The 27225-nt window shown below is 41.6% G+C and overlaps 1 protein-coding gene across 3 annotated transcripts in view; it reads right to left on the minus strand.

The window, feature by feature from the left end:
• DIP2B (disco interacting protein 2 homolog B) overlaps positions 1 to 12327 on the minus strand; it is a 225005-nt gene extending 212678 nt beyond the window's left edge. For all 3 annotated transcript variants that reach the window (XM_061128018.1, XM_061128008.1, XM_061128001.1), the window contains exon 1: positions 12096 to 12327. In XM_061128018.1, the coding sequence (XP_060984001.1) occupies positions 12096 to 12195 (100 nt within the window). In that variant the 5' untranslated portion in view covers positions 12196 to 12327. The remainder of the gene's footprint in view (positions 1 to 12095) is intronic.
• Positions 12328 to 27225: the final 14898 nt, after the last annotated feature.

Genomic DNA, 27225 nt, shown 5'->3' on the forward strand with positions numbered 1-27225 from the left:
ACTATAGTGTTGCAAATGAGAACAGTCGATTTTATTGTAGTTTTTTTTTGTATCTTTATCCTCTTTTGAGTTTGTAGAATTTTTTTCCCCGTCATCACTGAATTCAGGAATGTTATCAGAATTTGCCTAGATTTGTGCCTTTTCTCATCCATCTTGCCTGGAAGACAGTGAACTCATTCAATCTGTGATCTTTTTCAATCTGCAATCTTTTTTGTCTCAGGGAATTTTTCTTCTACTAGTTATCTCCCCTAAAATTCTTACTATCTGCATTTTTGGTTTCCTGGATCTATCCTGCAAGTCCTCCCACTTTCATGAGTTTCCATTCCAATTCTTAGTATTTTTGTTCTAAGCTTTGAAATTGTTATTTCACTTGAACCAAGTTTTAAAAAGAGGGCAGCAGTGATGTGCTCAAGCTACCACTTTCCCAAAATGATTTCAAATGGAGTTGTTTAAAGGCTATCTTACCACTCAAATGTTAAAAAAAAAAAAAAGTTTCTAAGTGCTCACTCAAAAGACAATTACTTTAAATTAATACTTCTAAGAGAAGCTACTAGATTGAAAGCTCCTTGAAAGCAGGGAACCTGCCTTTTATGCATCTCTCACTAGATCTTGTAAACAAATGTGCTCATTACATCTTTATTGATATAATGATATGTTCAGCAACTTACAAGTTCCAAAAGGTAGAAAACCTTGTCATTACACTCACAAAATCTGAAGTCTAACTGCAGGGGGTTCCCTGGTGGCTCATTGGTAAAGAATCTGCCTGCCAATGCAGGAGACTGGGTTCAATTCCTGATACTGGAAGATTCCACACGCCTCAGAGCAACTAAGGCCATGAGCCACAACCACTGAGCCTGTGCTCTAGAGCCCAGGAGCGGCAACTACTGATGCGTGTGCACCCGAGAGCCTGGCTGCACCAGAGAAGCCACCGAAATGAGAACCCCACGCACTGCACACGGCGAGAGAGCAGCCCCTGCTAGCCGCAACGAGAGAAAAGCTGACACAGCAAAAAAAACAGTAACAATAATTAATCAATTAAAAAAAAATAAAGTCTAACTGCAGAGGCAAAAACAACATAAACAAAACAAATAAAGCTGTCAGTTAAGTGTTAAACTGTTACTGAATACAACAGCCTAAAACAGAAGAAATTAATATGGACTAAAGTAGTCAGTCAGTTTCATGATGAAAAGGCCATCTAATCAGGCCCTGAAACCACAGGTAAATTTCAGGAGGAGAAAAGGCAGCCCTGACAAAGAAAATTATCACTGCAAAAGTACAGAGATAGGAATGAGCTGTTTGAGGAAAAGGGTGAGCAAACAAGTCTAACTGTAATAGAAGAGTCTGTCAGATACTTATAAGGAAATAAGAACAGATAGGGAGGGGAGGTTGAGGACAGAGTCTAGATTCATTCACTGGCAGAAAAGGTACTGAAAAACACTTATGCTGAAGGATGCCGTGGGCTGTCCTCAAGCACCTTACCAAGGGAGATGACAGTATTTATGCAAATGATCATACAGTAACTTTAAGATCATCTGAAAAATAGCTCTAATATATGAGTAACATTAGAAGTTAAAGAGTTCAGAGAACCAACAAATGAGGAAGCTGTCTTTTTTTTAAACAGGAAGTCCTCTTCTAGGACTTCCCTTGGTCTCCTTGAAGAAAACAGTAAGCAAAGAACCACAGGAGGAAAACTCACCAGTGGTTTTGCTACATGTTCAATTTAAAAATGAGAGTTTTTCCAAACCAGAAAGGAAGCCCAATAAAGTAAGAATGACAACTCTTTACAGTTTTAAGACAAGAAAGAAAACTCTGTATGGTGACAGATGTTAATGAGATTTACTAAGGTGATCATTTCCTAACATACAGAAATATCAAATCATTATGTCATACTCCAGAAATTAATAAATATAATGTTGTATGTCAATTACACCTCAATTTTAAAAAAAAAGTCACAGATCAACTAAACAAGAAACTATCAGAAGCTTCTCCTAACGATTCCTGACAAGAATGGCCAACACCATAATGCATTCATGCCTGACCTGAGTTGAAACCCACAAGGTTCCAGCCTATGAATAAATTGAGACAACATAACCCAAGGTCCTTAAGAAGAAAGAAATAAAGAAAGAAAATCCTACAGCCACTTTAATTTATCCCTAAAAGCAAGAATCCTCTAAAAAAAGGGATATTAGAGCACTATTCCTTCATAAAAAAAGAGAACTCCCAAAAAATCAATTAAAAGTATATGTCATCTACAGAAATACCTACATTAGCTTAAACATTAATTTTTAAGTTAAACATAAATAGCCTAAGGAAAAAAATAAAACAAAACTAAAAATTCTTTCTGAAGCAGAACAGAACCACAATACTCAACCTGAAGCTCAGAAAAAAAACAAGTCCAGGACACAAGGACCTTTCAAAGACGTCCTGTGGGCTTTCATTTAGGGTTGACCTGTATAGCATTCCAAATATTTTCTTTCTGGATTTCCCCTTTTCAGCTTTTCATCATCCCCATCTCAATTCAAGGAAGAAAAATTAATTTCATATCAAAATATAAATACATAAAATTATCTCTTACTTTACAGATACACAATCTTAAAGGGATTTTACCCAATATCTTTAGTTCTTTTAAGAAATAAAGCAGTCACACCTTGCCAGAAGTTAGGCTGATGGAACTTCTCCAAACACATTTTAGAGTGCTAACTCCCCAGGGTTCTGGCAAAGCAAGGTCAAGAATAACCTCACTCCTATTCCTATCTATTTCTCCTAGAATAGGATGGAACATTTCCATTCTTTTCTCTCCAGGGAGCCCTACTCCCAAACACCAAAGACAGAAACTGTATCCTAAGAAAAGGGGGCCCAAGAGTTAAGATGGAAGAGAATTCTGCTGAAATTACTTGAAACAACGTGATTCAGGGAGATGGAACCAGTATGGAAATACCATGGGTTTTGGAGCCAAGCCGACCTGGATTCCAACCCCAGCACACTGTACTTTCAGACTTCACGTTCCTTAACAAGTCTCTACAGAATGAAACAACACACTATCTTTAGTTGTTAGGATTAGAAGCACACTTCAAAGACTTGTCCAAGGTCACATAGTAAGCAGGGGGGACAGGACTTGAACCCAGCTGTGTTCTCTCTCCTTTGCCACCCACATCAGATGTTTCTGCTGCTGGCAGGAAGAAGGGGAAAGACCAGGTCATGTGTAACGGGGGGCTCTGGCACACCCTGCAAGCCTCTCAAGCTTCAGGTGCTTCTTGCTAGCTCAGTTCCCTCATCATCATGATAATAGGAGCGATTTATTCAGCACCTACTTACCTGGCTGGGCAGGGTATACAGTTTATAAACCCTGTTACATAATAAACACTCAGTAATTGATGGTTACTTATACAGAGACCTTAACTTCTTAAGAGAGCTTACGAAAGGCTGGCGTCTTACGGGAAATTGAGTGGAGAAGTCAACCAGGCAGGAAAAGGGAAGAATATGTCAGAGTGGGCGCTTCTCAGAGAAAGGTGACGCGTACAACACAACGACGTGCGTGCTCACTCAGTCATCTCTGACTCTTTGTGACCCCACAGATTGCAGCCCTCCAGTCTCCTCTGTCCATGGAATTTTCCAGGCAAGAATACTGGAGTAGGTTGCCATTTCCTACTCCAGGGAATCTTCCTGCCCCAGGGATCAAGCCCATATCTCCTAGTGGATTCTTTATCACTAAGTCACCGGAGAAGCCCCTTACAATACAATGGCATGGATGTGAAAAAGTACCATGCATTCAGGGAAGGTCAAGTCGTTCGGCATGGCTAGAGACAACAGCAAAACTGTGGAAGGCAGAGGAAAGAGGGTTAAAAAGGTCTTGATACACAAAAGATGCCTGGATTTTATCCTGTGGATAGAGGAAGCCAATAAAAAATTTTCAGGCAAAAGGACACAATGAGATCTGTGTTTCAGGATGATCGTTCTATCTCAGAATAGAGAAGGATGAATAGGCGGGAAAAGAGACTGAAGGCAGGCAGACAAGTCAGGAGACTACTGCAACAGTCTCAGCAAAAGATGGTAAGAGCCTAAACAGAGGCAGAAACAATGTTAATGGAGGGCAGGAAGCAGAATCGACAGGACTTACTGACTCATTAGAAGTTAAGGATGACCCCCAAGTATTTGTGGAGCATCCTGAAACAAGGAGTACAGTTTAGGATCTACTAAGTTACAGCTGTCTAGGGGGAATCAATGGGAATCAAGGCAGCAGATGGGAGTCAGGACTAAAGATATGGACTAGAAAGCCATCTCCCAGCCAAGAGAGCTGAAGCCCTGGGCATAGGTGCAATTACTCAGCAAGTGTATGTGAAGTGAGATGAAGGCTAATGACTGACACAGGAAAACCCACACTGGGAGAAAGAAAAAGAAGCCCGAGAGAGAGCTGAAGGAGGAACATTTAGGGAGATGGAAGGACATGACACCATAAAAGCTAAGGAAGAAGGAAGTTTCATATAAAGATAATGGAGCATGGTATCCAATGCTGCAGAGAAAGATGCTGTATACTGTGGGTCCTTTTCAGTCTGAAATCAGAAGTCACTAGTGGCCTTGGAAACAGTTGTTTCGGAGGCTTGATGAGGAAAAAGCAATGGACTGAAGAGTGAGCAAAAGTAAGAAATAAAGGATCTATGAGAGGGGGAGAACACCAGCACACAAGGGCAAACAGGTTCCAACAAAGGACTGTGGGAAGATACTTTTCTTAAGATGAGAGAAACTTTAGTACTTTCATAGGCTGAAGCGAAGGAGCCAGGAGTCAAGTGTTAAGTGAGAGGCTAAAGATGAGAGGAAAAGACAGACAGAAGACTGCAAATGAATAGAGTAATCAATAAAGTAAGATCCCAAGATCCCAGAAGAGAAGGGATGGGACTAAGAGCACAGTCAGAGGGATAAGCTGCAGAACCGGAGGGTGACAGCTCTTGCTCTGAGAAAAGAAGGAAACGTGGGAACTGAAAGAGATAAGTTTGTGAGTGTTGAAGAGAGATGCTCAGGGAGTCTGGCCCTCCTTACCAACTAGTAATAATGAAAACTAGTCATACAGATTTGGTTCTTTTTTTTTTAAAGCACAGTGGGAAGGAGGGGCTAAGTTAGCAGCCATTCTCCTTTCCTGCCTTCTTTCCGCCCCCCCCCATATTATTTACTTATTTATTTATTAGCTGTGCTGGGTCTTCAATGCTATGTGTGGGCTTTCTCTAGTTGCGGCAAGCGGGGCCTACTCTCTCATTGCGGTGCAGAGGTCTCACTGTCATGGCTTCTCATTGCGGAGCATGGGCTCTACTCACATGGACTTAGTTGCCCCACGGCATGTGGGATCTTAGTTTCCCAGACGAGAGATCAAACCCATGTGCCCTGAGTTAACAGGCAGATTCTTAACCACTGGACCTCCAGGGAAGTCCACAGATTTGGTTCTCAACTTTGCTTCACAGTCCTCTTTAAGAAACTGATGGAACCTGGAGACTCTGCGCCCTAAAAAGGCATATAAGCACACCCAAAATTCTACACACGACTTCAGCATTTCCAGGTCCACTAAAGCCAACCCACGTGTCCAAAGATCCTGTCAGCTGTGATGCTATAGAATTCCAAAGAAACAGCCTTTCAGAAGATATTCTGTTCACAGAAGAGCATCCACAAAGGAAGGTGACTTATTCACTATAAACACAAGTATATGAGGAACTTCCCTGGCGGTCCAGTGGCTAAGACTCTGTGCTGTCAAAGCAGGAGGCTTGGGTTCGACCCCTGGTCAGGGAACTAGATCAAACTCAACTACGAGTTTGCAAGCCACAACCAAAGAAGCTGTATGCCACAATTAAGACCCAGTGCAGCCAAATTAATATTAAAAAAAAAAAACACCCACAAACACATGAAAAACTTTTACTTAAACATCTATGACATAGTTACCAAGAAAGATGGGACTATTTGATGTGCATAAAAGCACTCAGTTAGACTCTAGGCATAAAGGATACAGAAGACCATCCCTGCTTTCGCAAATCTCAGAATTTAAAGACAATGAGTTACAGAGCCTTGGATTTACCAATGGTTTTAGATCAAAGTAGTGTTTTTAAAAGATTAAAAAAAAAAGATCAATCTAGAGCTGACTCTTAGGTCTAAAGACAAAGGACTGAGCAAGGCTGGAGATACATGCAACTCAAAGGAAAAGTGGATGCAAGGCAAGTTTTGAAGGAGGAATTCAAAGGATTTGTTCACTAAGGACAAATGGAGGAGTAAGAAGAGTCAAAAGGCAAGTGAAGGCTGAGTATCCACATGTGCCTTTTCACAGTTTGGAGACGCTTGAATCTAAGAAACCATGCTTAAATGTCAGAGCCATTTGCCGGAACCTACAGGCTTGGAAACGCACACATGCCAGATGCCTGTGTGAAACAAACCAGCTACTCTTTTCTGCTCTAGTCAACTGCTTGCCATGACCCAACACGTGTTGAACAAGGGTAGAGGGTGCCGACAGGAGCAACCGATGGAGGAGTCAAGTCTTACTTACAGAAAGGAATTACACAAATTGGTTCCATTCATCACTTCAAACATAACCGTATTCTGCTAAGTAACAGAAGATATTAAAAACAGCCAAGTCACTTACGCATCTCTTCACTATCAGAAACAATAAAGATTACACGTACGCAGCACTAACTGCATATGCACACACCACGCTCAGCTGTTTTCCTAGGATCTCTTTTTAAACCACCTTACAACTCTAATCAGGTTAAGTTGCCGTTCCTATTTTTAAGAATGTAAGAAACTAAAACAAGGGAGGTTAGGCAGTCCGTCCAAGGTCAGAGAGCTGAGTGACAGCCAGGACTTGGATGCCAGCCCACCAGATGCCGAAGCCCACACTCCTCAAATGATCATACAACCCTGCCTCGTGCCAAGATCAAATCCCCAAGACAGAGACTTTATGTTTCAATTCACATCTAAATGAGGTGAGCAAAAATTTACTGCACTCATAAGAAAGAAACTGGTCAGCAGTTGTTTAAAGGCCTTAAAGAATGACCTCTGCAAGAGTTTACACTGAGGTGAAATCAAAAACAACTTATATAATTTAAAAAACCTATGATTGGCAAAAATGTAAATGATGTAAGGTTTGGAGCAAGAGAGCTCACAGTGGTCAGGGGCAGGTTTAGAAAAAAGGTAGAACTTCAACTAATTCTTAAGGAACTGTGAGAAATGGTGCAGAGGAGCAGGAAGGAGTGTTTCAAAGAGCATTCCTGATTAATCATGAGAACCATGAAGGACTGTAATCATTACGATACAAACATGTGAAGGCCCTTTTTAGCCAATCATCTGAACTTTCAACCCTGAGGCGCTAATCCGCACAGAGGCCAGGAAAGAAAGCTGCCATCAAGCACTGGGCTAAGAGGGAAGGATTAGAGATTTCTCTTGATCAAAAATTCCCCTCAATGTTATGGGACTGTCAAACAACGAGATAAATTTTTCAAAATGTCAGTACATAGAACTAGAATGTCTAAACACGCGCCATCCTTTACAGTAAAGTGAATCATCCTTCCAATGAGTTTGTCTGTCACTACTTTCTGGAACTCCCCTCAAAACCAGTTTACCACCATTCTAGTTTTTTGACAGTCACAAATAAAACCTATTTACAATCACTCTAATTTTTTTCATTCACAGCTAGTTTGGACTCCAAGAGAACATCCACCAGCTTTTCTCTACTTGACACCGAGTGACCTACAAAATGAAACTCTACCCTCAAAGAATTAAAAACTGCCACCATCAGGGTTTGCAGAGCTATGTGTCACAGGCTCTGATGAGCAATTCCTAAAGATGCGTTCCAACGTAAGCAGAGTACAGCCCACCAAAAAAAAAAAAAAGATATGCAAGTTCCTGAGAATAAACCACTTGGCTAATGCCTGGTTTGGGTTATTCAAAAACCCACAAACCTGCCTTCCTTAGTATGTCTAACACTATAAGAGACAACTGCTTAGATGTCACTTTCTGATAAAGGTGTTTCTTATGAATTCATGACTATGCCACATATTTGAGGAGGAGTGGCCACACTTTTCCATGATAAGTAAAGCAAGAAGGATTCACCAGTTCTCTGGTAGCTTAATTCTAAACTCCCAGCTTGGAGACTGCAGCACAATCTCAATTCAGCATCTTTCCCCTTTCCTCTTCAAGTCCTCTGCCCAACTCCTACGGGGGTGCACTTCAACTCCTAGGAAGCGGGCGCGTCTTAACCCTCCACCTTCAAGGCCGACCTGTACCCCGCTTTGAGGACCCTGAGTTATGTGATGAAATAGACAGGAGAAAGGGAGGATGCGTCTGGGTTTGTTGTGCGTGCTGAGAGAAGTGTTCAAACAAGCAAAGGGAGGATCCCTTCCTGCAAGTGTTATTTTATCTTAAATACCTTTCCAGTTGTCACCCTGGGACTGTTCTCAGGCAGAAAGGCTCCCACCCCCACCCCCTCCTCGAGATACCACAGCCAGCCTTCCTTCCTTCACGCTCAGGACTGAGCTTCACCAAGCTAATCACAGCCCCCTCTACCAGCGTCCAGTTCTGTACTTCTGGTTCTGTGCTGTTTCTTTTTCACAGCGATAAAGCAGACAGTTTCCTCTTTTCTTAGAAGGCAGTCTCTGTACAAAATCTTATGTACCCTTTGGTCTCATGAACTGTTTTGTTGGCATTTTTAAGTAATTTCCCTTTCGGACTCAGAGCTCTTTGAAAGCTAACACAGTACCCTGCTAACCTCTGTGTCCTGAGCACACAGTAAGCAGAAAATAAATGTCTGCTCAATCAAATAAGTGAATGATAGATTTTTAAAGAGATTTCAGAAAGACAATAAGACTCTTTAGAATTATGGCATACAACTTTTTTTTAAATAAAAGTTATTATTTTTTTAATATTTATTTGGCTGCATGAGGTCTTAGCTGTAGTACATAGGATCTAGTTCCCTGCTCTAGGATCGGATCCTGGGTCCCTGCACTGGAAGCCTGGAGTTCTAGCCACTGGACCACCAGGGAAGTCCCGGCGTACAACTGTTTTGTAGCATTTGCCTAGAGTAAAAATTAGACTTAATAGCTTGTGCAATAACTATTCAGATATTTAAGTCATACAATGATAGCAGATGCCATAATAATATGGCAGCTTAAGCTATTGGCACTAATTAGTGAGCAGCTAATACTCACTGAGGAAACACTTAACCTTTCTGAGTCTTGGTTTTCCCTTCTGTTAAATAAAAAAAAAAAAAGTGAGGCTCAAATGACATATCAAATCATAACACAAATACAACGTATTATCAGACAAATTTAAACAAATTCCCATCATTAGTGTTATTTTATGTGCATAAATTTGGCTAAAACATATGATTTAAGTTCAGACAACAGAGCTCATTGCCAAATATATAAAAAATATAACAGTACATGTAGGTCATGAAAAAATTTCAGTTATGAGAATACTTATAGAAACCTTCTACCTATTCAATTAGTCTACAGAAAAGCTTGTGACTAGGTGTCAGTTCAATTTTCAGTGATTCTCCGGACAGTGCTGGCCTGTTCTTTCTGCTGTGAAAGCAGGCAGCTTGAAGTACCAAGTCCAGTGACCTGCCCGAGCGGAGCAGCAGCCCAGCACTGACTCTGCAACGCGCTCTGCGGCAAACGGCCCAGGGAGACACAACCTGCGTGCCGGCGCAGAGCTGGCTCATCTGCGACCCAGGCCTGCAGCTGAAAACACAAGTGAGCACAAAGAAAATTCTTTAACGGCATACAGCTCAGGCAACCGCTATAATTAGGACCCACTACAGCCTGAACCGAGAAAAATGAATAAAATCGAGGAATGAGCGCACCAAAGCCAACCACACACACTAAACACATAGTTAAAAGTAGCTCTCTTTTTCCCGAAAGAAAAAAGTACTTTTGCCAGAGCAGTAACTGTGGAGAAAATGTAAAACAAACAAAGGTCCCTTCAAAATATGCTAACAGACATCACAAATACCACTGTGCTATAGATTTGCGGGTGGTGGTTTCAACTTCACTTGAATTCCTAAAAATGTCTACCTACTTCTCCAGTCAACCATTCTCTGTACTTTAAGCAAGAGAGACAAACAGATGGTCAAGATGCTGACACTGCAGGCCTGAGGTTTTCCAACTGTATTTTTTCCAGTTTTCCATCGCTAAAAGAGATGAAATACCGGATAATGTAGTACAAATCTTTAAGAAACCATTTCAAATCTCAGTCACATGCCAAACCAAAACAATCCTGCAACAGGAAACAAACCATGCACTTGTCCTGAAAAATGCTGAAGCCTTAGCCTTACAGTCTGTAGGAGCTTCACACCTTCTTCAAGGAGAGAAAGGTGAGCTAGCCAGTATGAGTCCTAGAAACAGTTCCTTGGAATCATCTCTAGAAACAACCAGAGAAGTAAACAGTAATCAGCTGGAAGCAGATATACCAAGAATAAGGAGCTTCCAGGATTTCCCTCTCCATGTAAAAGCAATTAACTCCTATTTTTAATCTCTCTGACGCAAACATCCAGCCAGACTTCTCTCCTAGCTAATCAAAGATAGCTGATGTGTTACTCTAACTTGCTTTAAAAGTCCAATTTGAATGAAAGTCATCACGGATTGAATGACAATGCTTTAGTCTAGAAGAATGAGGTATTTTGAGAGGTAGAATCAAGACAGCAATGCCCTGAACATTTCACAGAAACAGACTCATCCACCACAACTGATACTGGGGACTGGCCAAAGAGTAACTTCCCAACTGATTAACTGAAAAATAATATGTTGCTAATTGAGTGCAAGTGAAAAGGGCACCTCCCTATACATTGGGAAACCCTAACAGGGTTATTAAAAATAATTATTTCCCTCCATGCCCAAGTGACTTTATAACACTCAAATCTACTTCTGGTTTTTTACTGTAAAGGATGGGGGGAGGGGTGTGTAGAGAGAATGCCCTGATAAGTAAACAAAAAGTCAAAACTCTCCTGGGAACCTGTCACATTCTTCTTTTCCAATCAGCAATTTTTAATCCACTTCAAAAATGCTAGTGGAGAGAGAGGGCCTTTGGCAAAGAACTCAAGAAGAATATGCAACTCTGGGGGCACCACCACAGTACTGACATCAAGCTTGGAGAAAATGCTGCTTTTGTCTCAGAGGCAGCCTGTGACAAAAACAGGAACTTTATGGAGAACTGATCACAACTGCACAAGAAGCCTGATCACATGCCCACAACAGAGCAACGTTTCTCTCATTGTTGTCCAGGGACTTCTCGAATAATAGTGGCTCGATTTATTTCATTCTTTTAATTCTCAAAACCAATCCAAGCGTCCTTGTAACAATCCATTGTCAAAAGAAAGACCGTGCCGGCCAGGATTTGCATGTAACCGGTAGCCACCTCTCTCCTTTCCTCTTTCCAAAAGGTGATCAGATGCGGAAAATTCAGCCCGAATACAGGCACCGAGGGGGGGGAACCCTTTTGACAAAGGTGGTCTAAAAGCCGCCCCTTGTGCCTCTCTCTGGGTTAATACCACTGCTTCTGGCCTCCTTAGGACCCTCAACGGCCCACCCCGCTTCTAGCTCACTCCTGTCACTGGGGAGGCATCTCGCATTGTTAAACAAGGAAGAAGAAATGCTGGCGGATTTCCCCTGTGTCTCTCTCTTTTTCTGAAGGGGGGAAGGGGAGCTGAAACAGGCTTGGGGCCCTCCCCTGGAAGAGAGTACAGGAGCAAGCTGTCAGCCACCCCGCGGGCGGCCTCACCCCCACCCCGCCCCACCGTGCCCCGGCGCCCGGGCAGAAGCCTGAAGCAGGAGGACACAGCTTTGTCTGGGGTTTCGGGGGGCAGTGAGCGCAGAAGCAGTCCGAGCCAGAGGAAGACCTCTCCCCCCAGCCCCGGCTCCCTCCCTCCCAGAGAACACAATGAACCACAGGGAAAGCCACTTTCCGGGGTAGGAGAGGAGGAGAGCGACCCTTCACGTGAAGCCCAGGCCAGATTTCCGGCACGCTCCTCCCCTCTGCCCGCACGGCCACCAGGGCGCGCGGTGGGGACCTGGTCTCCCCTCGCCGCGATCCGCAGCGGCGCCCGGGCGCCCGCTCCCTCGCCCGGCTCCTACCCTCCGAGAGCTCCAGCTCCAGCTCCGCCAGCTGCGCCCGCACTTCGGGCGGCAACGCCGCCACCGCAGCCGGCGAGGGCTCCAGGCCTCGCTCCGCCATCCCGGCTTTACCAGCCACACTCCGGAAGACAAACGAGGGGGCCGAAGGAGGGACGGACTGACGCGGCCCACACCCCGGCTACAGGATCCGGCTCCGGCCGCCGAGCGCCGCCAGCGCCGCCGCTGCCGCCGCCGCCATGAGCAAGGGTCACGTGAGCCCGGCGGCCCCGCCCCCGGACCCAGGACGCACCGCCTCCACAGGCGAGTCAAGCTGCGGACTCCCGGGCTGATGGCGCCCTCTACTGGGAGATTCCTGAAACTACGAGTCCAAGCCCGCTGCCACGATTTCTCTCGAGCGAAATGGGCTCACTGGGTTGCTGTGAACCCGGACGTTTACCTTTTATGAACTCGCGAGCAAGGAGTTTTCAGGGGCCCCAGGCCTTGCTTTTTCCAGTTCTCTGCACTTAATAGTGTGCTTTTGTCCCTTGCTTCGTTTCCCGGACTATTTGACACCACCCATTCATAATGACTTGAACTCAGGCAGTTCTTTTCACTGGGGCTTCCTGTGGTAAATGGGTCACATTTACCAGGAGCTCTTTGTTTCTAAGGGGCTTCCCAGGTGGCGCTAATTGGTAAAGAACCCGCCTGCCAAAGCAAGACATGTAAGAGACTCAGGTTCTAATCCCTGGGTCCAAAAGATCCCCTGGAGGAGGGCATGGCAACCCACTCCAATATTCTTGCCTGGAGAATCCCATGGACAGTAGAGCCTGGCAAGCTGTGTTTCTGTTTCAGTTCTAGCATTTAAGACAGAAGGAGGAGAATCTGCGTCCTCCCGCCTAGACTTCTGACCTCTTCCCAGAAGGAGAACTTCATCTTCTTTATCTTTTTATCATCCTGGATGTATCATTAATAGGTGTTCCAAAAGTATTAGTATTTTAATTCAACTTAAAGATCCAGACCTGTATGTATTTTTTACTACTTATGTGTTTATTTTTAAATTTTTGGTTGCTCTTTCTTGCTGTGTGCTGGCTTTCTCTAGCTGGATGAGATGGGGCTACTCTTCATTGCCTTGCACAGGCTTCTCTTTGAAATGGCTTCTCTTGTTGTGGAGCGCAGGCTCTAGGCACTTGGGCTTCAGTAGTTGCAGCAGGTGGGCCTCAGTAGTTGTGGCCCGTGGGCTTTAGTTGCCCATGGAAGGTAAAAATCTTCCCAGACCAGGGTTTGAACCCATGCTCCCTGCATTGGCAGGAGGATTTGAGTTCACTGTACCACCAGGGAAATCCAGACCTGTGTGTATTTTTACCACAAACTACTGGGACAGTTGCCTTAAATTGCCATTCTTTAATACTATTGTCTCTTTTATGTAAATGCCAAATCTCCCCATACAGTTTGATAGAATTCCAGTATTTTTCTTCCCCTCCCATGCTGATCCAAAATTGGTACTTTGAGAGTTAAGGCCTCAGCATCTATTTAGTAGTTCATGGGCTGGAAGGGGGGAAAATTTTTTTTTTAGGCTGAGAAAAGAATTTCAGCTTGAAAAAAGGAGTGTAACATCATGCCGGATTGGGTAGTAGAGTTTGAAATTTCCTTTTAACTGCAACAATGTAAGAAGAATCTGTGGGAATGTAAGTATGTCTGTCCTCTGGTTTACAATGAGGACTGCGGCAGCTTTTTTTTTTCCTAAGGTGGCAAATTTGTTGACATTCCTCCCATCAAATAAGAGTGGTCCAGTGGCTAAGAATCCACCTGCCAGACATAGAAAACAGACTTGTGGACACAGTGGGGGAAGGAAAGAGTAAGACAAATTGAGAGAATAGCATGGAAACATATTCATTACTGTATGTAAAATAGATAGCAAGTGAGAATTTCCTGTGTAAAACAGGGAGCCCAACCCAGTGTTCTGTGACAACTTAGAGGGATGGGATGGGGAAGGAGATGGGATGGGGTGTTCAGGAGGGAGGAGACATATGTATAGGTGTGTCTGATTTGTGTTGATCTGTGGCAGAGGCCAACACACTATTGTAGAGCAGTTGTCCTCCAATAATTGTGTTTTGTTCTATACTTCTCAATATTGTACAGGTATAATCTTTAATAATTATTTTTAAAAAAAAGAAAAAGAAAAAAAAAATCCACCCCCTAATGCAGAGGAGTTGGGTTCGATCTCCTGGTCTGGGAAAATACCACGTGCTGAGAGGCAGCTAATGCACCTAAGCCCACCTGCTTAGAGCCCGTCCTCCACAAAAAGAGAAGCCACCCCAGTAAGTCCCATACTGCAACTAGAAACTAGCCCCTGCCGCCACAATGAGAGAAAGCCCTTGTGCAGCAGTGAAGACCCAGTGCAACCTAAAATAAAAATTGAGGTCCATGTTCCCTTCCCTGAATCTGGCTGGGCTTCTGATTGCTTTGACCAGTAGAGTATGATACAGATGGCGCTATGTGACTTCCGAAGTTAGGTCCTAGAAAGACAGGCAGCTTATCCTTGGTCTCTTGGAATTCTCCCTCTCCAGAGAACCACTTTCAAATTGTTTCAAGAGGGACTTTCCTGGTGGTCCAGTGGCTAAGACTCCCCTTCTCCCAATGCAGGGGGCCCAGGTTCAATCCCTGGTCAGAGAACTGGATCCCACATGCTGCAGCTAAGACCCAAAACAGCCCAATAAATAAATATATATATTTTTAATTGTTTCAAGGAACACACGTTTAAGCTAAAAGAGGTGTTATTTACTGGAAAGAATGATTAATACGAGGCCAAAAGTCTCAGCCTTCAAGGTAGATTAACTGCCAACCAACAGAAATAAAATGTGACCAGAGATGTAATGTTAATATTCTAGTAGTTATATCAGGAAGTAAGAAGAAATAGCACATCTCAAGATTAGCTACATTTCAAGTGTTCAATGACTAATTCTGGCTAGTGACTACTGCATTGGACAGCACAGATCTAGACACAATCTTTACCTGCTTTATCGGCCCGTGGAATTCACTGGATTGAACAGTCCAGAAGCCCACTAAGATTTTGCAGCTGATGTATTGCCAAAGACACTCCAAATCTGGCTGTAACTGCTTCTAGCTGTTCAACACTTAATCTCTAACTCACAACTCCCACCAACAGGGACACAGCAACAAACCATGCAGCCCCCAAGAAAGACATATACTTGAAGTCCATACCTAGTAGCATGGCAGAGTATGCCAGTGAAGGACAATGAATAACTATGTTATCCTGGAGATCTGAACCAGAGGCTGCCAGACTAACAAACTTACTCCATCTGCCAAGGTAGGGCACCCTCACTGATCCTGTCAGGCAGTATGGTGAATTGTTTGCAGAAATGGCTGCAAAAATGTGCACCCCCCCCCCCCATCGCAAGTATTCATGACCCTTGTGTAGACCCCCCTCCTACACATAGGGCTTGACCATATGGTTGCTTTGACTGATGAGACAATAGCGAACATGACGCAGAGATTTGGAAAGTGCTTGTTGCTTATCCTCTTTCTTTCTGCTTTTGGAAACTCTGAGACCATCGTCTTGTGATTGAGTGGGAGCTGGACTACTAGATGAGGAGAGAGATGGCCCAGCTACCCCCATCACTCCCGGCAAAACCCAGCCAACTGCAAGGTGTACATGAGGCCATAGCCTGCCAGTTGATCATAGGGCCACAGGTAAGCCCCGCTGAGCCCAGCCCACATGGCCAAAGCACATGAACCACAGATCATTGCCATTGTGTGTCACTAAGTCTTGTTACACAGCAAAACTAAGAAAAATGGAGTATGGTATATGCTCAGGAGCAGTGTCTACTGCATATTTCCTCATCCTTTTTTGTTTTTAAAGGAAAGAGCATGATTCCTACATGTATATTTTCTATATTCATGTCTTTATTTTAAAATTTTACTTATTTATTTTGGCTGTGCTGTATCCTGGTGGTGGGTGCACACAGGCCTCTCCAGTTGTAGCATGTGGGCCTAGTTGCCCTTGGCCTGTGGGATTTTAGTTCCCTGAACAGTGATAGAACCCATCCCCTGCATTGGAAGGCAGACTCTCAACCACTGGACCACCAGGGAAGTCCCATATTTCCTTTCCTGAATGGAAGTGTTATTGTACTTATACTTACTTTTCTGGCTTTGTCTTCTGCAGTGATTCTCAAACATCAGTATGCATCAGAGTCACAGGGAAAGTGTAGTAAAGACAAAGTGGTAGATCCAACCCAGAGTTTCTTTCTTTTGTTTTTTTTTGCACCAAGAAGTCTTTTTATTTAAATTAATTGCATTTACAACTTAAATTCATTTTTTTGTACATGCACTCTATGTCTCACATTGTCATTTTTTGAATATCTAGCATTTGTTTCAGCCTGTTAGATGCTGGAGGAGATTTTTTTAAAAAGAACTTGCTTCATTCTTAACATCAACAGACTTACCAATAGGGGATATAAAGTAAATATTATATTTACTTAAATATTACATATTGCTGTCACTTTAATAAAGGGCCAGTACAATTCTAAACGCTAAATACATTAAATCAATTTTCACACAATCCCTTTAAGGGACTATGCTGTTAGTTTCTAATTTTGCTGGTGATGAAAATGAGGCATGGAGATTTTAACTTGCCTAAGGTCCCACAGCTTATGTGTGGCAGCGCTAAGATTGAAATCCAGGCACTCAAAAATCAAACCCCAAGTTTCTAACCATTTTATTGTACTGCTACTGAGAAAGAACAGGCTGCTTAATATACAGAGTTCTAAAGTTAGCACTTATTTCTCAGGAACCACTATCCTTTTTTTCTTTCCTTTTTTTGCTTAGGAAAGTAATAACACAAAAGAGAAGACAGCTTTCCCTATAGTTTGAGGCGCCAAACCTTTAAAAATTACATTGTATCAGCAATTTCACAGATATAACCCAGATTTTCTGATTTCATAGCTTTGGGATGTGGCCCAGTCAGTGATTTTCACATCCAACGAGTTCTGTGGTGACAGTGCTGTTGCTGGTGTAAACTGCACTTTGAGAAACACTGGTATATTGGATATGTTGGAGACAGTTAACTTGCCTTGAAACTCCAGGTTTCTGGTCCACGAGGAATCATTTCAGATCTGAAAGAGAAAACTGCATAGTCCCAGAGGTCCTGGACTTGGAGCTGGAGGACAGAGCTGCATAATCTTGGGGTTGTCTTCCTTGAGGGATAGATGAGATTTCATGTAAATGAGTTCTGTGTGTGTGTGTATGTGTGTGTGTTCAGTTGTGTCTGACTCTTTGCGACATCCTGGACAGTAGTCTCCAGCTCATGGAATTTTCCAGGCAAGAATACTGGAGTGTGTAGCCATTTCCTACTCCAGGGGGATCTTCCCAACCCAGGGATTGAACCCGTGTCTCTTGCATCTCCTGCATTGGCATGCAAAGATTTTTTGCCACTATCACCATTTGGGAAGCCCTGTAAATGAATTCTACACATTTTTAATTGTTTATAATGGAATAAAAGTTTGTTGCAGTTGAGTGGGCCATGGCAGAGGCCGTGAACTGTCTTCCCAACGCCCATTTCCTCTCCTTTCTACTTTATGTAGAGAGCCCACCCACCACCATAGAGGCTAAAAATGCCAGGTACTCAGCCTTACTTGCCACCCAGGCATTAGCATAGCACCCCATTCCCACCAGGGTACCTGAAGGAAATGCCATTGAGGAAGAGAAAGTGTGGAGGTGGAATTCTGGGAAAGATATTCCTCCCTGATAAGGGAGACTGTGAGGAGAATCCTGAGAACTCTGCTGGGGCTCTTGGACAATTTTACCCTCAGATAACAGTGGAAGTAGCAAGACTGGCAAACAAAAGCTTGGAATACAGGGACAGTCACAGAGTCCTGAAGGTGGTGGCAGGAAGCAGCAGCCTGGAATGACTTGTGATCCACCTCCTAGGAATACCCAAAAGGTGCCTGAACTGGATGAAGAACAGGAGAAGGATGCTGTCAGAGAATCGCTCACCGGTAGGCAGAGGTGACAAAATTGTTTGCATTCATGTTAACAGGCTCTCACTTGTGACCCTAAACTGAGTATTAGGAAAATCAAGGTTACAGAAAACTTACTTATAATTGAAACTATGTAAGAAAGCCCTGTATAAACTGGAAGACATTCCATAAAGTAAAAAGCTTTTGTGAGATAAACCAACATCTTACGATTAGTTGGAGATTTTTATGTTAAGTTCATCTGAAACCATGGGAGAAACAGAAGGAAGCTACAGTAGGCTCTCTTCAATTTGGCATGGCTCAGGAAAGTATTAGAAAGAAGGATCTCCTCCTGAATGTGCTGTGACATATTACCAGGAGAGGTTGAGGTGCACTTTAAAAGGAAAGGTATCTTTTCTGACTATGAGCGTAAGTGAAATGCTGGCAGGCAGTAGAAAAATAGAATAAATTAGTTGAACCCTTTAAATGCTAATATTCAATCAATTTGCATGATCCAATCCCCATTATGATCCTACATGCTTCAACCATAGCTATAGACTTAGAGATAAAAAGATTATAATATGGTCAGAGGTAAGATCAGTCCATTTACTATTTCTATTTCATTCCAGTATGGAATGAACATATAACAATGGTAAAAACAAGCAAACAAAACTTCTGTTTGGAGGGTTACATCTGTAGGAAGTAAGGCAAATAACAACCTATACAGAGTTATGTAGAACATTAATTTAAAAAGAAACTACAGGGAAGCACCAATCCCACTCCTGGCCATATATCCAGAGAAAACCATAATTCAAAAAGATACATAAATGCCAATGTTCATTGCAGCACTATTTACAATAGCCAGGACATGGAAGCAACATAAATGTCCATCAACATTGGAATGGATAAGGAAGAACTTGTAAGTATATACAATGGAATATTACTCAGCCAGAAAGAGGAATAAAACTGTGTCATTTGCAGAAATGTGGATGGAACAGAGACTGTCACACAGAGTGAAGTAAATCAGAAAGGGAGAAACAAATATATGTCAATACCTATGTGGGATCTAGAAAAGTGGTATAGTTGATCTTAATTTGCAAAGCTGAAATAGAGGCACAGAGGTAGAGAACGAACACATGGAATACCAAGAGAGAAGAGGGGATGGATTGGGAGATTGGGACAGACATGTATATACACTACTATGTATAAAATAGAGAATTAATGAGAACCTACTGTATAGCACAGGGAACTCAGTGCTCTGTGGTGATGTAAACGGGAAGGAAATTCAAAGCAGAGGGGATATATGTATACATGTGGCTGATTCACTCGGTTGTACAGAAGAAACTGACATAGCAGTGTAAAGCAACTATACTCCAATAGGAAAAAGAAAAAAGAAAATGACATGAAATTCAAAAATGAATAAATAGTGGGAGGGGGGATCGGGATGGGGAATACGTGTAACTCTATGGCTGATTCATATCAATGTATGACAAAACCCACTGAAATGTTGTGAAGTAATTAGCCTCCAACTAATAAAAAAATTTTTTAAAAAATGAATAAATAAATAAAAACTATAAGAGACAAATCTTCCATATGCAGAATTCCAGGTAACTTAGGGAACTATTCCTCTCTTCTATGAGGTGGAGTTTAACTTCTCACCACTTGAGTGTGGGCTGTATTTGGTAACTTGACTCCAAAGAATACAGTATGGAAGGAGGAAACAAAAATCAACTTTCCGGTGGAAAAACCTGGCAAACACCACCTCAGCTAGGTGATCCAAATTAGCATTATCAGTCCTGTTGAGAGATGAACCTTGATCCTGTGGGATGAAAATAGTATTTCCCTTCTGTTGTCTTTCTCCCCAGAATCCATAGCTCCCGTCTAACCAGGGGGAAAAACAAATTGAGAGACATTCTACAAAACACCTGACCAATATTTCTCAAAATTTTCAAGATCATCAAAAATAAAAAAGTCTGAGAAACTGTCGCAGACCAGAAAAGCATCAGGAGACATAATGATTATAAGTAATGTGGTATCTGATGGGATCCTGGAACAGTAAAAGGACAATAGAAATCTCAATAAACTATGGACTTTAGCTAATAGTATGCATTAGTGCTGGTTCTTCAGTTTTGACAACTGTACCATAGTATTAATAATGTAACATGTTAACAGTAGTGGAAATAGGATGCAGGGTATACAGAAAAGTCTATACTATCTTGGCAACTTCTCAGCCAATTGAAAACTATTCTAAAATGTTTATTTACAATAAAGAAGGACCATGGGGGATTTTAAAATATTTCTAACATAAAATATAAAAAGTAATATAACACAGTTACCTAATACACTGCTTTCAGAAATATCAACATTTACCCTATCTTATTCTTTAAAAGGAAAATTTTATAGAGTTTAAGCCCCTATGAACCCTTTCATCCCTTCTAAGATTTTTCTTTTTCTACATGTTTGTGAAGTGAATAATCAGTTCAGTTCAGTCGCTCAGTTGTGTCCGACTCTTTGCGACCCCATGGACTGCAGTATGCCAGGCCTCCCTGTCCATCACCAACTCCCAGAGTTTACCCAAACTCATGTCCATTGAGTCGGTGATGCCACCCAGCCATCTCATCCTCTGTCATCCTCTTCTCCTCCTGCCTTCAATCTTTCCCAGCATCAGGGTCTTTTCCAATGAGTCAGTTCTTCACATCAGGTGGCCAAAGTATTGAAGTTTCATCTTCAACATTAGTCCTTGTATTGAAGTTTCACCTTCAACATCAGTCCTTCCAATGAACACCCAGGACTGATCTCCTTGCAGTCCAAGGGACTCTCAAAAGTCTTCTCCAACACCACAGTTCAAAAGCATCAATTCTTTGGCACTCAGCTTTCTTTATAGTCCAACTCTCACATCCATACATGACTGCTGGAAAAACCATAGCCTTGACTAGATGGACCTTTGTTGGCAAATTAATGTCTACTGGAAAATGTCTACATGAACAGTATGAAAAAGCAAAAAGATAGGACACTGAAAGATGAACTACCCTGGTCGGTAGGTGCTCAATATGCTACTGGAGATCAGTGGAGAAATAAATCTAGAAAGAATGAAGAGAAGGAGCCAAAGCAAAAACAACACCCAGTTGAGGATGTGACTGGTGATGGAAGCAAGGTCCAATGCTGTTAAGAGCCATATTGCATAGGTACCTGGAATGTTAGGTCCATGAAGCAAGGCAAATTGGAAGTGGTCAAACAGGAGATGACAAGAGAGAATGATGACATTTTAGGAATCAGAAACTAAAATGGGTTGGAATGTGTGAATTTAACTCAGATGACCATCATATCTACTACTGTGGGCAAGAATCCCTTAGAAGAAATGGAGTAGCCATCACAGTCAACAAGAGAGTCCAAAATGCAGTACTTGGTCCAAAATCCAGTACTTGGATGCAATCTCAAAAACAATAGAGTGATCTCTGTTCATTTCCAAGGCAAACCATTCAGTATCATGGTAATCCAAGTCTATGCCCTGACCAGTAATGCTGAAGAAGCTGAAGTTGAATGGTTCTATGAAGACCTACAAGACCTTTTAAAACTAACACCCCAAAAAGATATCCTTTTCATTATAGGGGACTGGAATGCAAAAGTAGGAAGTCAAGAAACACCTGGAATAACAGGCAAATTTGGCCTTGGAGTACAGAATGAAGCAAGGCAAAGGCTCATAGAGTTTTGCCAAGAGAACACACTGATCATAACAAACACCCTCTTCCAACAACACAAGAGAAGACTCTACACATGGACATCACCAGATGGTCAACATCAAAATCAGATTGATTATATTCTTTGCAGCCAAAAATGGAGTCAGCAAAAACAAAAGGTGAATAATATAGCTATACAAATGTACACTATCTTCTACATGTTTATAAAGTTTGTGGGCATAGTATCATATTGTATACCTCTTTCTGTATGTATGTATATATGTAGTTCTAGATAATTCATTTTAACTGTTTATTGATATTGTTGTAGCTGTTTAGTCGCTGAGTCATGTTGACTCTTTCGCAACCCCATGAACTGTAGCTCTCCAGGCTACTCTGTTCATGGGATTTCCCAGGCAACAATACTGGAGGGGATTGCCATTTCCTACTCCAGGGGATCTTCCCGACCCAGGGATTGAACCCATGTCACCTGTATTGGAGGCAGATTCTTTACCACTGAGCCACCTGGGAAGCCCCAAGACCACATTATAATTTATCTCTATTAAACATTTAGTATTTGGGGTTTGTTTTTGGGTTTTGATTTTTGCTATTACAGAGTTCCACAAAAGTCTTGTATACATCTTCTTGAGTACATATGTGAAAATATCTTGTCTGTATCTGAGTTAAGTTTGATCATCTTCACCTGCATTGCTGCTACTGCTAAGTCACTTCAGTTGTGTCTAACCCTGTGCGGCCCCATAGACAGAAGCCCACCAGGCTCCCCCGTCCCTGGGAGTCTCCAGGCAAGAACACCAAAGTGGGTTGCCATTTCCTTCTCCAATGCATGAAAGTGAAGTGAAAGGGAAGTCGCTCAGTCGTGTCTGACTCTTAGGGACCCCATGGACTGCAGCCTACCAGGCTCCTCCATCCATGGGATTTTCCAGGCAGGAGTACTGGAGTGGGGTGCCATTGCCTTCTCCGTACATATTGCCAAATGACTTTACAAAGAGCTAATACTCCCACCAGAAATCTAAGAGAATTCCCAGTACTCTGCATTTTACTGTACTTGATATTAGCACACCATTGAAATGTTATCAGTATGGTTAATAGGAAATGATATCTTGTTTTAAGAGAGAATTCATATTTCCCTGAAAGACTTTATTAACTCTTAGGTTCCCATGTCAGTATACTGCACTTTACAAGCTTGCACTTTTTCTTCTCTCCCTTTGGATTATATTTTTCTAATTGTTCAATAGAATTTTTTTTAATGAATCTTTCTTATGGTAAAATGTATTACAATTATCTTTGGCCTATAGCTTGTTTTTTTTGGTTTCACTTTGGTTATGATTGAATCTGTGACCCCTGCAGTGGAAGCACAGTGTCTTAACCACTGGACTGCCAGGGAACTCCCAGTATAGAACCTTAAAATAATACTTTAAAATATATATGTGTTATTTCTTAATTTATTTATTTGGCTGCACAGAGCTTTAGGTGGAGCATGTGGGACCTAGTCCCTAGTTCTCTAGGGATTGAACCTGGGCACGCTTCATTGGGAGCCCAGAGTCTTAGCCAACAGACCACCAGGGAAGTCCCTAAAATAGTACTTTTTAAAGGGAAAACACACTCAAATATTTAGGGATGAAATGGTATGCCTGAAATTTGCTTCATAATAACCCACTGGAGGGTGGGGTAGGAAGAAGGTAGAGGTATATCTGAAATAATACTGGCTGAGGTCATAACAGGAGTTGGGTGATGGGAATATGCAGCTTGAGTCTACTTTTGTACATAGTTTAAAATTTCCATAATCAAACATTTTTAAGTACAGAGAAATATTTATTTCTGCAGAAGATCATAGCTTTGAAATTTTATCTTTTTCTATTTTATCTAATATTGATATGTATGCAAGACAAAGAATACTTTAAAATATGAACCTACAAAGCAATTTTTTTAAAAATTGCTAAAAAGTCTTATAATTACAGTAGTTAAAAACTTGAAAATATTGTCTACCCAGAAACCCAAGAAAATCAACTAAAATATTATCATTCACTCATTCATTCATTCAAACACAAGAGTTAATGTAACATGAAAGGCACTGTCTAATACAGTGTTTGAAAAAGGTCTCTCTTGCCTTATAGCAATAGTTAATTCAAAGAAAAAGCCATTCTGTTACAACAAAACATAAGTAGAAATAAACCTAACAAGAAACATGTAAGATTTATATGAAGAAACTGTTATCATAAATAATAGTTACCTATTCCCAGATGTATCCAACTCTTTGGGACCCTGTGGATTGTAGCCTACCAGGCTCCTCCCTCCCTCCTCATCTTCTCATTCCCAGATGAGAAGACTCAATACCAATGCTCCAAAAATTAATCCAGAAAGGTTAATGAAATCTTTGTAATTTTCTAAATCTTGACTGATTCTAAAGTTTAAATGAAGATTGGATGTTCTCAGTTGTTAAGTTGTGTCTGAATCTTTTGCAACCTCATGGACTGTAGCCTGCCAGGATCCCCTGTCCATGGGATTTTCCAGGCCAGAATACTGGAGTGGGTTGCCATTTCCTCATCCAGGGGATCTTCCTGACCCAGGAATTGAACCTGAGTCTTCTGCATCTCCTGCATTGGCAGGCAGGTTCTTTACCACTGAGCCACCTGGGCTTCTTGAATGTTCAAGGAAAGTAAAAAAAAAAAAACAAAAATCAGTTTTTTCACTGTTTAGAAGAAATAAGGTAAACATTTCATAATGCACTAAAAGAAAATGAATGTATTTAAAAGTTTTAATTTAGAGAAAAAATTATTAAGATATTAGAAGGAAAGAGAGTCACACAGATAAAGATATCAGATATGGCCCTCAAACCAATTAAAAATGCAAGAAACCATATACAAGTTGAAAATTTTAGATGTTACGATAATATACTTTTAGTATATTTAATAGACAATGAAATATCCAGATCATAAAAACAGCCCTACCAGTAAACAACAACAAAATGATAACCTAATGGGAAAACTAAGCAACATTTGAAAAATGACTACCAAACTTTTGAAAACTTACCAGAAATCAAGGAGCTGCAATTTTAGCAATAACAGGAACCTAAGTGATAAATAGATACTGGGTGTATCCCATCCCTTGATGACTGAGGACCACAGGCTACAGGATCATCAAAGTCCCAAACTCTTGAGGGTGACTTGTCCTGTTATGTGAAAGATTTGTCATATGCACACTGGGAAGAGAATTCTTTCCTTAACTGCAAGGACCAGTTAAACATATAACTGATACTGACCAATCTTTCCTGTCACATAGAGAACACACTTGAGGAAGAAGCCAACACACAGCTAGCAGACTGGGCATGTGAGGGAAAGGTGTGGAAAAAAGGTGAGAAGGAAGGAGAAAGGCAGGGGTTAGAATAATTCTAATTATGCACTTGGATCCAGCTCCATCACTGGACGTTTAAATAAGCCACTGGCTTCCCTCTGCTTCCTTTCTAACCTTTTCTCAACCCTCTGTCATCAGGCTTCCACTCCTAGTCTACTGAATCAGTTTGGTAATGGTTACCAGTAAGTGTCCAACTGTCATATTCAATGGCTTTTTCAGTCATCTCGATTACATGGCATTTATACTTCACATTTTGAAATTTCACATCTCTTTCTCTTGCTTTTGTCAGGACATTTAATGCCAGTATTGTTTGGGAACTCCTTTTCCTCTGCCTTTTTTGTATTTCCAAAAATTGTTTTTTATTTATTTAATGAAAATATTTACAAGTACAGAGAATTATACCTATGTACCTATCTAACCACCTATTTCTGCTTCAGAACTTTAAAGACACAGATATATTTGAAGACCCTCTACATACATCCCTTGTTATTTACCTCCCTTCCTCCTTCCCCAAAGACAGTTATTTAAAAGGTATCCACTACCTTGCAGCTGGTATCATTCCCAAGTGTACTAGTACATTTTTATACTTTTACTAAGTGTATCCATAAACAATATATAGTCATATTAAAACTGTAAGTAAAAAGTTATCAAACATGTCAATCTAACTTGCTCTTTAAAAATTTCTTTTGACATGTAAGAGCTGTTCCAGTTCATTCCCTTTAAGTGATAGTTTTCCATCACAAAATTTACTATAATTATTTTTTGATGGACATTGTTTTCATATCATTGTTAAAAAAAAAAAAACAAACTGCAATATTCTTATAGCCTCCATGAACCAAGTGCCAGGATATGTAACCTTGAAGTAGAGTTACCAATGTGCAAGGCATGCTCATCACTCTCTAAATGCAGCAAATTGCTCTCCAAAAAAATGGTCTCATCAATTTATACTCCTATAGTAGTATATAAGAACTTTTGTTTCATCCCATCCTTGCCAAAACGATATAGTATTTGCATATAAGCTATGTATGCTGTGCTGTGCTTAGTCACTCAGTCGTGTCCAACTTTACCACCCTATAAACTGTAGCCTGCCATGGGGATTCTCCAGGTAAGAATACTGGAGTGGTTTGCCATGCCGTCCTCCAGGGGATCTTCCCAACCCAGGGATCGAATCCAGGTCTCCCACATTGCAGGTGGATTCTTTACCATCTGAGCCACCAGTGAAGTCCATAAGCTATGCATACCCTCCTGTATACTTTTTTCTCCCATATACTTGATTTCTAAATTACATATAAAACCTTATATAATATAAATCCTATGTAAATAGTTGCCAGTGTGCTGCAAAGTCAAGTTTTGCCTTTTGAAATTTTCCGGAACATTTTTTTTCCGGATGCAGATGCAGAACCCAAGGATACAAAGGACCAATTGTACTGATAAATTTTCTTCCCCCCTCCAAAAGCCTGACATTTTCTAGGCTTCTGTACTTATCCCTCCTATCTTCTGTAATCAATTCCTAATCTTATTCACTCATGACTTCTCAAGTTACTGACCAGACATGTCTCACAGGCATCCTAAAATCTTCCCCTCATTCTCACATCCAATCAGATACCAGTTCCTACCCACTTGACTTCCTTAAAAACATATATACCTGCACCATTGCTGCTACAGCAAATTATCACAAACTTAGTGTTTCAGAACACATTTACTCTTTTACAGTTTTAGAGGTCAGAAGCCTGAAACGAGTCTTATAATCAAGGTGTTGCCTGGGTTGGTTCCTTCTGGAGGATCCAGAAAATAATCTTTCCCCTGCCTCTTCCGACTTCCAGAGGCCACTGGCATTTCTTGGCACATGGACACATCTCTTTCATCTTCCATCATCACACTTCCCACTACTGTCGAATCCCTGCGTTCTTGTGATTATATTGGGCCCACCTGGATAATTCATGGCCCACCTCATTTCAAAATCTTGAATCCCATCTGCAAAACCCCCTTTACTGTATAAATAACTTTCACAGGTTCTGGGGATTAGGGTGTGGACATCTTTATTCATCCTCTCACACTGTTTTAACTGCTGCCCCCTTAATTTTAAACATCTTTCTCACTTGGCCAATTCCCAAACTATTTACAAAGCCACCA

The sequence above is a fragment of the Dama dama genome, chromosome 3 (genome assembly GCF_033118175.1).
Source record: "Dama dama isolate Ldn47 chromosome 3, ASM3311817v1, whole genome shotgun sequence".
NCBI classification, from domain to species: Eukaryota; Metazoa; Chordata; class Mammalia; order Artiodactyla; family Cervidae; genus Dama; species Dama dama.